The sequence below is a fragment of the Barbus barbus genome (genome assembly GCF_936440315.1).
Source record: "Barbus barbus genome assembly, chromosome: 44".
Lineage (NCBI taxonomy): Eukaryota > Metazoa > Chordata > Actinopteri > Cypriniformes > Cyprinidae > Barbus > Barbus barbus.
In genome coordinates, this window is record NC_136722.1 from 12,402,981 (window position 1) to 12,417,653 (window position 14,673).

The 14,673-nt window shown below is 35.1% G+C and overlaps 1 protein-coding gene across 1 annotated transcript in view; it reads left to right on the plus strand.

Moving 5' to 3' along the window:
* LOC306863084 (neuropilin and tolloid-like protein 1) overlaps nucleotides 1-7,528 on the plus strand; it is a gene marked incomplete at both ends in the record, with an annotated part of 123,412 nt that extends 115,884 nt beyond the window's left edge. Inside the window, 3 exons of the mRNA XM_079406257.1 lie at nucleotides 2,169-2,282; nucleotides 3,690-4,266; nucleotides 7,468-7,528. Coding sequence (XP_079262383.1) covers nucleotides 2,169-2,282; nucleotides 3,690-4,266; nucleotides 7,468-7,528 — 752 coding nt within the window. The remainder of the gene's footprint in view (nucleotides 1-2,168; nucleotides 2,283-3,689; nucleotides 4,267-7,467) is intronic.
* Nucleotides 7,529-14,673: the final 7,145 nt, after the last annotated feature.

Consider the following 14,673-nt stretch of genomic DNA (forward strand, 5'->3'; position numbering starts at 1 on the left):
GCACTGCCTCTCTCCCTCTGGTTTGCTCAACTCAGCAGCTGAACGAGGGAAACCACCATCCTCTGAAAAGGGTCTTGCCCAATACCTTTAAATTAATCAAACTGAACTTGTTCGCTCTACTACAGAAGCATATTATGTTTTAAGATGAATGATTAAAATTGTTGAATGCATGTGCAAATGGCTATTTTTCTGGTAATTTTTTACATTTAAGGTTTTATTTGTTAGCATTGGTTAACTAAGTTAACCTGAACTGACAATGAACATACATCTACAGCATTTATTACATTTAGATCATAGAAATTTCGACTTTTACTTTTTTTTTAAATCAAATGGAATTCAATTAAACGTTAGCAAAATGAAATAACATACAAATATTACAACTATTAATAAATGCTATTAAAAAATGCTAAATGATAGTTCAAATTAGCTAATGCAACATTGACAAATCATACCTTATTGTAAAGTGTTACCACTTTCGTTATAAGGTCTCAGGAAATGAATAATATATGGAGGTTGAATCACCTTTAAATAAAGTCCAGTCTCATTTAGTGACTTACATAGGAGCAGTACAGGCCTGCAGCACTACCTTGTGGTAGAAAGTGAAACTGAATCAGAACGTGAAGTCGAGAGTCCTGAGGACAGAACTGCTGGAATGATGACTCATCCTAATTTACATTGTTATTTCTCACCTGGGAACCGCTCAGGAATACGGTCATTAATAAATCCACAAGGTACATCCAGTCAACCTTGAAGCTGTGTTATTTTAGGAGTTTTCTGTACGGAACTGCGTGATCTATGTCCTCTGCAGACTGCAAAATAAGCATGTCAAGTGAGGAATGTGGGAAACGGCCACACATTGGTGGGCGTGTGAGGTACTTATGTACGTGAGGTGATTGAGGCTGAAGCTCCTCCTCTTCTGAAAGTCACCTTGGCTTTAATTGAGTCTGCTGATAGTGTAAATGTTGTAAATGTTATGAGTGGTTCTTTTTATGAATACTTTCTCATTTCATGATTTCAGCTGAGACCTTCATTAATTTTTCAACTCAAAATGAAGAGATTGAACAACCAACCTAATATATTTTTTTACACATAACACAAATATTAGATTAATCTTCTTTGATCTTGAGTGATATCAGCACTTATGGAAATATTAAAGTACTTGCAGTTTGTGCCTGCATTAAAGAGATAGTTCACCCAAAAATGTGAATTCTGTCATTAATTACTCACCCTCATTTCGTTCCAAGCCCATAAGACCTTCGTTCATCTTCGGAACACAAATTAAGTTTAAACTTTCTGCCCCTCCATAGACAGCAAAGCAACTGACACGTTCAAGGCCCAGAAAGGTAGTAAAGACATCATGAAAATGATTCAACCGTAATTTTCAATTCAATCTTAATTTGTGTTACAAAGATGAACAAAGTTCTTATGGATTTGAAACAACATGAAGGTGAGTAATTAATGACAGTATTTTAATTTTTGGGTGAACTATCCCTTTAATTATATCTAGGCAATTAGCAGAAACTCGTGAAATTATCTCAAGATTTTTTTTATATATATATATATATATTAAAGGAATCATTTACTTACCCTCATGTTGTTTAACCAAACAGTTGCTGGTAGTTTTTTTTTTTTTCTTTTTTTTCCATACTATGGAAGTCAACGGCTATCAGCAACTGTTTGGTTACCAACATTCTTAAAAATATCTTCTTGTGTGTTCAACAGAAGAAATAAACTCATACTCATATCATTTGAGTGTGAGTAAATGATAACAGAATTTTCATTTTTGGGAGAACTATCCCTTTAAATATTTAAATTCACTATTTATGCTTATATAGACCCCTTCTTTGGGTTAAACCAGAATAATATTAATAGATATATTACAAAATATCTGTGCAGCTTCTACAGACTTGTTTCCATGCATATTTGAAAAGCTGGATTAAAATTCATGCCTAGCAGAAGGCAACAGAATTTGATTTGGTTGGTTTGAGTAATGGGTTTCTAAATTTGAACTGTATTGATGCACAGACACAGTCAGATATACATCCAGTGTGATTTGTGAGATTAATTGTGTTCAGAGGGTAAGATTATAGACAGCATCTTATTAACAGGAAGAAATGAAGTGTAATATGACATTAGCATTATCTATTTTCTATTTTTCCTCTCATCAGCTCCCTGTGAGGCAGATACTTTCTTTTGCCACAGTAACATGTGTATCAACAACACGCTGGTGTGCAATGGAATCCAGAACTGCGTCTACCCTTGGGACGAAAACCACTGCAAAGGTAAATCGTGCTTTTTCTCAATATCCTCTCAATGTACACGGATATGTCGGCCTTTGTTTTTCTCTAAATGAAAATCAATACTTGGGGAGATGCATTGTCTTGATGTTTGTCCCCTTCATGCTTGATAGCTAGTCAACACAAAATATTTCTCACTGGTTTTACGAACACACAGCTGTTATAAAGCCCTCAAACCTCTAGCTGGGGGTCATTGATTGACTGCATACGCCACTGTAATGCCGCTGGAAAAAATTAGCTGGCCACTAGAAATTCATTTGTATATGTGAATGACTGAGGCTCAGGCTGGGTTTGAATATTAGCATCAATTCTTAAGTGCGGTTCGGCTATATCTGTGCTTATATTTCACATAAGCTGTTCTGAATTAACTGAATGTTGGAAATATTGCCAGGGGGCTCTGGGATATGCATGGGAGAGGTGTTTTAGCACAGATTTTTTTTATTTTTCACAATAGTAGGTAAGAGTAATTGATAAAAATAATAATAAATAAATAAAACAAATTTAAAGTTGTTTTTGCTCATTTATTAAGGAAATATTTCACCTAAAACTTTTTTAATTAACTATGTATAACACATTTTTAACACATTTACTAAAGTACATTTTATTGCTGTTTGCGTTTGCTTTTTTAAAGATTGATTAATCACATCTTTTTATTCAGCCTTAGTTTAAAATAGTAATAAAAAGAACAGTAAAACATAATAAATAAATCAATAAAAATTAATTAAGTAATTAATGTTTTAAAATAATAATAAATGCAAATAGTATAAAATAAATGTCAACTTTATAATACAGTGCTTAATATTTTCCTCAGTGCAAGATTAACAAATAAGAAGTAAAAAATACAAAGCAAATGTTACTAAATAATTAGTATTCAAATATATAACAAAAATATGCTAATAATATTTGAATAATTTGCTTTGGTTTTAGTACACTTACATAAGAAAAGCCAGATTATTTAATGGAATGCTTAATATTTTTCTTAATGCTATAAATAACAAAAACATAATTTAAAATACTACAATAAATACCACTTAATAATTCATATTAAAAAAATTATATATAGCTACAAAGAAAATATGCAGATAATAATTGATTGTTTTGGTTTTAGTACAATAACATCATATTTAATTTTGGAAACATATCATAAAGCCTTCGTTTGTGGTTTGTCTGCACCTCCAAATACAAACGCTCCACTCCATTGAACCAAAGCCAGCGCAGATGTTATACGCTCACTGTGCTACATAAATGTCAAAGCTCTCCCATTAGAATGATTTACTACTTCTGTGTGCTGTTTGTAATCTCTTTGATACACCAGTTTCAACAGAAGGTAACCCGTGATGACATTGCATGCCTGCGGTAATAATTTATTAGGCTTCCCGTTGTGTTTTGCAGAAAAGCGGAAAGCCAACATCCTGGACAACCTCAACAACACCAACGGCACCATCATCGGCGTTACGTGCTGCATCGTACTGATCCTCCTGGTCGTATCGGTCATCGTCCAAATCAAGCAGCCACGGAAGAAGTACATCCTGAGACGGGAGGACTTTGACCCCACCATGTTCCAGGAGGTGTTCCAGGAGCCGCCGCATTATGAACTCTGCAGTCTCCGCAGCGCGGCGGCCACTTCCGCAGACCTGGCCGAGCTGGCCGAGGACTTTGAGAGTTACCATAAGCTCCGGAGTGCTTCCTCACGCTGTTTCCACGAGCATCACTGCGGCTCCTCACAGCTGCCCAGCAACAAGGGCAGCCGCACCAACCTGAGCGCCCGCGAGGCGACAGCCGCCATCCTGACGGACCTCCCGCCGCAGCCCATGCGGACGCTTCCTCCTCAAACCAACCGCAGGAACATTCTGGTAATGAGACACACCTACTCACAAGAGGCCGCTGATGCCTGTGACCTGGACGATGACCTGGAGGAAGTGCCCACCACCAGCCACAGGCTGTCCAGACATGAGAAAGCAGTGCAGCGGTCAGTATCCATTGATTTTTGATGAGAAAAATTCATCTTATTGCATATTTTAGAACGATTTACTCCCACTTTTAGTTCCTTTTTAGCTCAGCTTCTCATTGATTTTTTATTATTTCATTTCTTGTTTTTTTTTTGCTTTGATCTTCTTTTTTTGTCACTAAGACAGCCGTCACGGTCAGAGTTGGGTTTGTAAAAGCTGTAGAGATGCAGAAGATTAGCTTTAAAGCAAAAATGAAAATTAGCCCATGTATTACTCACCCTCAAGGCATCCTAGGTGTATATGACTTTCTTCTTTCAGACGAATACAATCAGAGTTATATTAAAAATTGTCCTTGCTATTCCAAGCTTTATAATGGCAGTGAATGTTTTTTTTCAACATTACAAAAGAAATCAAATACAGTGCACCAATCCATAATAAAATATGCCTCACATGGCTCCGGGGGGTGAATAAAGGCCTCTTGTAGCAAATATATGTGTTTTTATAAAAATGATATCCATATTTACAATGTCTTAAACTCTTTTCTCTCACTTCTACTAAATGTCATACGCTGAAGCCGTTCTGCCATTATAAAGCTTGGAAGAGCGAGGACAATTTTTAATATAACTGTGATTGGATTCGTCTGAAAGAAGAAAGTCATATACACCTAGGATGCCTTGAGGGTATGTAAAACATGGGCTAATGTTCATTTTTGGGTGAACTATCCCTTTAATTGCTCACCCTCATGTTGTTCCAAACCCGTAAGACCTGTGTTTATCTTCGGAAGGCAAATTAAGATATTTTTGATTAAATCTGAGAGCTCTCTGACCTTTCATAGACAGCAACACAACTGAAATGTTCCCCAGATCCAGAAACGTAGTAAGGACATTGATAAAACAGTCCATGTGACATCAGTGGCTCAACTTAAATTTTGCAAAGCTATGAGAATACTTTTTGTGCGCTGTTCGGGTAAAAGTCAAAACCCAAAGGATCAGGTGTTGTGGTAGAATGAAGACCCGGAGTCAGAGGTGAAATTCAATTGAAGAAATTTACTGAAGAAATAGTTTGCAGTTTCAGGCAGAAGTCAGCTTTAACACTCGCATGGAGTTCGTCGGCTGCTCTGCGTACAATTTATAAGCACAGGCAATTATACCCTACAGAGGATGCTAATTGCGTCAATACAAAAGTCAGCAAAATCTGATTGGCTCTAAAACTAGATAAACTTAGAAAGTTTCCACAGATGGACGTAAATGGCTTCAAGCATATCTTCAAATGATTATTGCAGGCATCAGCAAAGGACGAAGACGACACCTCAGCTCGGCTCCGGATGGCGGCACGAGACAGTCTTCTCATCTGACACAGAGAATAGATGCCGACACGCACACATACACACAAAGCCCTTATCTGCATCTCCAGGTTTTCTACTTCCAGCGAGCATCTTATCAGTGTGGTTGGTTACACACATACTATGCAGTCATCAATCTTGGACAATAGAAAAACAGGATAGAACAGGATTTTTAATATCTGTTATTCAACATCTAAAAGTTACAGTCCTTTCTGTTACTCATAGCTCACGTAGATGGTAGGTCATCCTGACCCCTTAGCCTGGCCTTGTGACCCTAAGAATACACTCAACATGTGTTCTCACCTCTTGTTCTTAAGACTTAAAAAAGAATACATGCACTGCACTTTTCAATCTATACTAATATAGATGGCTTTACTTCTTAAATCAATCATCAACAATCTGGTAGGTTAAATACTGATCAATAACTCGATTAATAATCATACAAGAAATATTAATAAAACAATTAATATCAGAAGGAAGGATATGGTCAGATCGGCTTCCACTCCATCCTCTCCTTCATCGCAAAGACAACAACATAATTTATTCAACATTTCTTAGTTAACGTCTTCCGCTGATTATGTTGATTATGTTCTGGGGAAAGCGTGTGCATGCATTGTGGTACTCTCCTAAATGGCTGAAGACATTAACTCTGGGAGAAAAATTAATGTCACATGGACTGTTTTATCAATGTCCTTTCTACGTTTCTGGGTCTAGGAACATTTCAGTTGTGTTGCTGTCTATGCAGGGTCAGAGAGCTCTCAGATTTCATCAAAAATATCTTAATTTGTGTTCCGAAGATGAACGAAGGTCTTGCGAGTTTGGAATGACATAAGGGTGAGTAATTAATGACAGAATTTTCATTTTTGGGTGAACTATCCCTTTAAGAATATGCCTGCTGAATGTTTACAGCCTTCTATCAGCAAAGCTGACATCTTAAGATTAATGTTCAGCTATAGACTTGCTGCATGAAGATGGAAATCAAGGATAAACAGACTTTTTTGTATTTTTCAGAGGTCAGAGGAATATTATATTTGAAATGATCAAAATATCTTCTATTTTGATATGGTTATATAATGTTTAAAAGTTTGGGGTCAGTAAGAATTTAATTTTTTGAATAAAATAATACTTTTATTCAGCAAGTATTCAAATTGATCAAAAATGACAGTATTTAAAATGTTGTTTTTAATTCAACTTTTTATATTCATCAAATAATTTTGAAATAAAGTGTATCATGATTTCCATAAAAATATTGAGCAGCACAACTGTTCTTTTAATAGTGAATTATAATAAATGAGTAGCAAATCAGTATATCACAATGATTTATAAAGGATTATTTGACACTGAAGACTGGAGTAATGATACTGAAAATTCAGCTTTGCCATCACAGGAATTAATTACATTTTAAAATATATAATATTAATAATAATATTATAATAATAGTAATAATATTCCAAAATATTACTGTTCTTTTCTGTGTTTTTGATCAAATAAATGCAGCCTTGATGGCCATAAGAGACTTCTTTCAAAAACATTTTAAAATCTTACTGACCCCAAACTTTTAAACAGTTTATTTATTTTTATATATTTAAAAATATATATATTTAGCATGAGGACATGAGAAAAAAAAGGTAAATGGGTGTGCTAAAAAAGACAATGCTTCTATTCCTCCAATTCTTGATAATGGCTTACAGCTTTATGTAATAGCTTTTTAAGTAATTTTCAGTGTAAAAAAGAGAGACTGATTATGTACATGCACATTTTGAGCATTGCTCTTCAGACAGGATGCAAGAGAGCTAGACCCCAAACAAATGAGATGTCCATTATAATTCCTTATGCAACAAATACCATGATATTAAACATACAAGCAATGATATTCCAGGTTCTGCCTCATTGGGTCTCTAAACAAACATGAATCTGAGTACAACACAACTAGGGTGTAACAGACAATCTGAAGGTAAGACTCTTTAAACGCACTCAATTTCATTATTTAAATGTTTGTCTCTGTGAGTCAGTGCCGATTTTTTTTTTCTGTTCTGTCAAAACCCTTCATTGACATTGAGATGGTCATCATAAGGACATGTGACCGTCTTTGCTTATTGGCGAGGTCCTTTTATATGTTGCTTGTCATTTTAGCTTCCTTTAATTAATTTTGTATGTTATCATGTTCTGTTCTGATGTGCATGGAATCAATTTGATGATTTTTATTAAGGATATCAAAAACAGACATTTCAGATCCAATCAAAGGCAAATTCAAGTACTCTTTACAAGATAATAAGAAGTATGGGGCAGCCGAAGCATAACACCTCATTGAGGGCCATCTGTGCTTGTCTTACATACACTTTGAGCCATCGTTCTGAAATTATAATTTGTGAACTAAAACAGGAGTGCTTTAAAAAAAAACATTTTGTTATTTAACTCACGCCGACTGACTTTCTTCAGTGGAGCATGAAAGGTGAATTTTCAAAGAATATTTTGGCTACCTTGTCCAAAATGACAAATAAAGCACCATTAATTTATCTTTCACCAGTGTTACTTTAGTATTATTTATCTATGTTATAGTATTTATTAATGTTTTGAATTAGCTCATACCCATGTATATACATAGTAATTTGGTTATAGGCTATATATATATATATATATATATATATACACACAGTCATGGCCAAAAATATCGGCACCCTTGGTAATTATGACCAAACAAGGCTGTGAAAATTAATCTGCATTGTTCATCCTTTTGATCTTTTATTTAAAAAATTCACAAAAATCTAACCTTTCATTGGATAATAAGAATTTAAAATGGGGGGAAATATCATTATGAAATAAATGTTTTTCTCAAATAAACGTTGGACACAATTATTGGCACCCCTAGAAATTCTTATGAGTAAAATATCTCTGAAGTATATTCCCATTCATATTCACATTCTCCAGGGTGATCATGAACATGAACTTATCCAGCCATGGCTTCCTGTTTCACAGAAATATAAATAGGAGGGAAAACAAAGCCCAAATTCCCTTAATCATCCATCACAATGAGAAAAACCAAAGAATATATTTCTGATGTGCAGCAAAAGATAATTGAGCTTCACAAATTAGTGAAGTGGCTTTAAGAAAAGAGCTAGAGCAGTGAAAATTCCCATTTCCACCATCAGGGCAATAATTAAGACTTTCCAATCAACAGAAAATGTTACGAAACTGCCTGGAAGAGGACGTGTGTCTATATCATTCTAATGCACTGTGAGAAGGAGAGTTTGAGTGGCTAAAGACTCTCCAAGAACCACAGCTGGAGAATTGCAGAAAATGGTTGAGTCTCTGGCTCAGAAAACCTTAAAAAAATTGTCAAACAGCCCCTACATCACCACATGTTGTTTGGGAGGGTTTCAAGAAAAATTATCCTAATTCATCCAAAAACAAACTCCAGCATATCAGTTATCAGACACGACTGGAACTTCAAATGGAACTGGCTTCTAGGGTCAGATGAAACTAAAAAATTAACTTTAGCAGCAAACACTAAAGATGGGTTTGGTGAACACTGGGATTAAAAGTACCCCATGTGTACAATGAAATATACTACTGTATTTTTGATGTTGTGGGCCTACATTTCTGCTGGAGGTCCTAGACATCTTGTTTAGACACATGGCATCATGGATTCTATCAAATACCAACAGATAAAAAATCAATAAGTGACTGACTCTGTTAGAAATCTTATAATGGGCCATGTTTGGATCTTCCAACCGTACAATAATCCAAACACAAACCTCAAAAACAACACAAAAATAGGTCATTGAGCACAAAACCAAGCTTCTGCTATGGCCATTCCAGTCCTCTGACCTGAACCCTATAGAAAATGAGTGAGGTGAACTGAAGAGAAGAAGCACCGTCATGGAGCTGGGAATCTAAAGGGTCTGGAGTGATTCTGGATGAATGAATGGTCTCTGATCTCTTGTCAGGTGTTCTCTAACCTCATCAGGCATTATAGGAGAAAATTTAGAGCTGTTAAACTGGAAAATGGCGGTTTCAAAAAGTATTGAATAATAGGGTGCCGTTAATTGTGGCCGATGTGTATTAGAGGACAAAAAAAAAAGAAAAAATAAAATAAAAAATATATATATATATATATATATATATAAATATACAAACCCGATTCCAAAAAAGTTGGGACACTGTACAAATTGTGAATAAAAACAGAATGCAATGATGTGGAAGTTTCAAATTTCAATATTTTATTCAGAATACAACATAGATGACATATCAAATGTTTAAACTGAGAAAATTTATAATTTTAAGGGAAAAATAAGTTTATTTTAAATTTCATGGCATCAACACATCTCAAAAAAGTTGGGACAAGGCCATGGTTACCACTGTGTGGCATCCCCTCTTCTTTTTATAACAGTCTGCAAACGTCTGGGGACTGAGGAGACAAGTTGCTCAAGTTTAGGAATAGGAATGTTGTCCCATTCTTGTCTAATACAGGCTTCTAGTTGCTCAACTGTCTTAGGTCTTCTTTGTCGCATCTTCCTCTTTATGATGCGCCAAATGTTTTCTATGGGTGAAAGATCTGGACTGCAGGCTGGCCATTTCAGTACCCGGAACCTCCTTCTACGCAGCCATGATGTTGTAATTGATGCAGTATGTGGTCTGGCATTGTCATGTTGGAAAATGCAAGGTCTTCCCTGAAAGAGACAACGTCTGGATGGGAGCATATGTTGTTCTAGAACTTGGATATACCTTTCAGCATTGATGGTGCCTTTCCAGATGTGTAAGCTGCCCATGCCACACGCACTCATGCAACCCCATACCATCAGAGATACAGGCTTCTGAACTGAGCGCTGATAACAACTTAGTTTGTCCTTGTCCTCTTTAGTCCGGATGACATGGCGTCCCAATTTTCCAAAAAGAACTTCAAAATTCTTCTAAACACAGAACAGTTTTCCACTTTGCCACAGTCCATTTTAAATAAGCCTTGGCCCAGAGAAAACGCCTGCGCTTCTGGATCATGTTTAGATATGGCTTCTTTTTTGACCTATAGAGTTTTAGCCGGCAACGGCGAATGGCACGGTGGATTGTGTTCACCGACAATGTTTTCTGGAAGTATTCCTGAGCCCATGTTGTGATTTCCATTACAGTAGCATTCCTGTATGTGATGCAGTGCCGTCTAAGGGCCCGAAGATCACGGGCATCCAGTATGGCTTTCCGGCCTTGACCCTTAAGCACAGAGATTGTTCCAGATTCTCTGAATCTTTGGATGATATTATATACTGTAGGTGATGATAACTTCAAACTCTTTGCAATTTTTCTCTGAGAAACTCCTTTCTGATATTGCTCCACTATTTTTCGCCGCATTATTGGGGGAATTGGTGATCCTCTTGCCATCTTGACTTCTGAGAGACACTGCCACTCTGAGAGGCTCTTTTTATACCCAATAATGTTGCAAATTGACCTAATAAGCTGCAAATTGGTCCTCCAGCTGTTCCTTATATGTACATTTAACTTTTGCGGCCTCTTATTGCTACCTGTCCCAACTTTTTTGGAATGTGTAGCTCTCATGAAATCCAAAATGAGCCAATATTTGGCATGACATTTCAAAATGTCTCACTTTCAACATTTGATATGTTATCTATATTCTATTGTGAATAAAATATAAGTTTATGAGATTTGTAAATTATTGCATTCCTTTTTATTCGTAATTTGTACAGTGTCCCAACTTTTTTGGAATCGGGTTTGTATATATATATATTATATAATATATTATTAATCAATAATCATTTCTATGTATTTGTGTTATTTTTAATAATTAGTCATTTTTAGTCAGTTTACAACTTCAACGTATTTATTTCAGTTGGTTTCCAATGTATAACATTTTTACTTTTCGTTTAATTAAGTTCTTATAATTATAATATTTGTAGATATTATTTATAACATTTCAGCTTTATATTAACCACATTTTTAAGTTTAGAGTTTCAGTTACAATTTTAATTAATAACAACACTGTCATTCATTTTGAAAATTCACCTTTTTGTGTTACACTGAAGAAAGTTGGAAACAACGAGGGTGAGTAAATAATCAGAAAACCTTTTTGGTGAAATATCCTTTTAAAAATTTCTTTGATAGCTTTAATTTAAAAAAAAGTATAGGCTAACACAAATTTGTGTAAACTTTCAAAACACTCTTTTATTTTAGCTATACATGTAGGCCTATTGTGATATACTTTGATGTGTTTTATACTTTTAAACATGGAGTCATGGAGATTTGTCAGTATAATTATCTATAAAGAGCAGCATTTCTTCATATTAATGATGATTTTGTTATGTTCGTGCTTTGCAAATGATTGTGTGTGTGTCACACTGTGTAATGTGCAATGCTGTGTTTTTTCTCATCTCCCATCACGCATTGTCTCTGTCACGTAGACTTCTTGAAAATAGTGCAATCCTGGATCAGTACGAACGGGCTTCAATGAAATATGAAAATGTGGACCGGAGATATACACCAGCATGATAATAACATGGACATTTTAAAGACAAATTTATCAAAACAACCTGCAGATGTAAAGGAGGACGTGGATTCGGTAACAAAGGAAGGGACTGTGATGAAACCACTTTAACATGTAGCTCCTAATTTAAGCTCATTGCCTTTTAAGGTTACTTATTTAGGATTGCAGAACATTACCTGAATAGATGTGAATTAGTACTTTCAGGACTGTTGTAGTGCATGCATTTTATTGTCATGTTTTGCCACCAAAAGTTGTCTTTTTATTTGTCAGAACACTTTTATTTAAGATGTCGTATATTTGTGACTTTCAGCAAACACTTTCTCTTCACATATTTGTCCAATTCGCTTTATTGTTAAGAATTGCATGCATGTTTCTTTCTCATTTTTAAAGTGAGTGACTGTGCATTTAGGTACAGCATCAAACCCAAGACTAATTTATTGTAGATAGGTTTAATTACAAAATATATATAACAAATGGAATGACACTATGCCCTTTCCCTCCCCTAGTTTACTGCAATACTTACTAACTGCATGCTAATCATCATAATTCAATAAATCATAACATTTATATATAAAATACCATCTATGATTAAACTATGATATATTTCCTTTACATAAATAAGTTTTGAAATACCGTAAACTCTTCCAGTTGCTGTTGTTTAGGACAAATGGTGGATAACAGCGAGTTAACATTTGCTACATTTTAGTAGCACACAAACTTTGTATGTTAACGGTGTTCTAACTTTTGTAGATGATTTCTTCAACAGCTGAATCACCAATACAAGCAGAGTTTATGCTTTGTCAACGAGCAATAAACTTATTATTAATAAAGGCATTAGTAATTATAAATCTTGTTAAGTTTACTTTTCATGCTTTTGTGTGATCCATTAACCTGCGGTAAATGTCAGATGTAATATCAACAGAGCTTTATAAAACCCCATATGCAAGACATTAAAACATCATATTCTCTCTCTCTCTCTCTCTCTCTCTCTCTCTCTCGCTTTCTCTCTCTATCTCTCACACACACACACACACACAGTATGTCAAATGTCCCTGTTTTTTCAAGCTACATTTTTAAACTTGAGTCACCATACTAATTAAAATGAATTGTCTGTGTTTCTGTCTGTCTGGCCGGCCATTGTCTTGACATATTTTGTTTTAGAATTTAAACTTTATAAACAAAGGAACATAAATTATTTTGATGAATTAATGAATGAATTTACATTATGGGTGAATTTACACTTTCTTATTATATGTAGACAAAAAGTCATCTGAAGTGGAAGGCACAAAAGGTTTGTTCCAGCTTTTAAATTTTTTTTGGAATTCTGATGTTATAGTCATGGCCAAAAATATCGGCACCCTTAGTAAATATGATCAAAGAAGGCTGTGAAAATTAATCTGCATTGTTAAACCTTTTGATATTTTATTTAGAAAATTCACAAAAATCTAACCTTTCATTGGAGAATAAGAATTTAAAATGGGGGGAAATATCATTATGAAATAAATGTTTTTCTCTAATACACATTGGCCACAATTAACGGCGCCCTTTTATTCAATACTTTTTGAAACCTCCATTTGCCAGTTTAAGAGCTCTAAATTTTCTCCTATAATGCCTGATGAGGTTAGAGAACACCTGACAAGAGATCAGAGACCATTCCCTCATCCAGAATCACTCCAGATCCTTTAGATTCCCAGCTCCATGACGGTGCTTCTTCTCTTCAGTTCACCTCACTCATTTTCTACAGGGTTCAGGTCAGAGGACTGGAATGGCCATAACAGAAGCTCAGTTTTGTGCTCAGTGACCCATTTTTGTGTTGTTTTTGAGGTTTGTGTTTGGATTATTATCATCTTGAGTGAGTGCTGATAAAAAGCTAATTTTTAGTTTAATCTTACCATAGAAGCCAGTCACATTTGAAGTTCCAGTCGTGTCTGATAACTGAATATGCTGGAGTTTGTTTTTGGATGAGCTAGGAGAATTTTTCTTGATACCCTCCCAAACAACATGTGTTGATGTAGGTTTTCTGACCCAGAGACTCAACTATTTTCTGCAATTCTTCAGCTGTGGTTCTTGGAGAGTCTTTAGCCACTCAAACTCTCCTTCTCACCGTGCATTAGGACGATATAGATACACGTCCTCTTCCAGGCAGTTTCGTAACATTTTATGTAGATTGGAAATTCTGAATTATTGCCCTGATGGTGGAAATGGGAATTTTCACTGCTCTAGCTCTTTTCTTAAAGCCACTTCACTAATTTGTGAAGCTCAATTATCTTTTGCTGCACATCAGAAATATCTTCTTTGTTTTTTCTAATTGTGATGGAGGATTAAGGGAATTTGGGCTTTGTTTTTCCTCCTATTTATATTTCTGTGAAACAGGAAGCCATGGCTGGATAATTTCATGCTCATAATCACCCTGAAGTGCTCAAAATTGTGAATATGAATTTGGAATATACTTCAGAGATATTTTACTCATAAGAATTTCTAGGGGTGCCAATAATTTTGTCCAACGTGTATTAGAGAAAAACATTTATTTCATAATGATATATCCCCCCATTTTAAATTCTTATTATCCAATAAAAGATTAGATTTTTGTGATTTTTA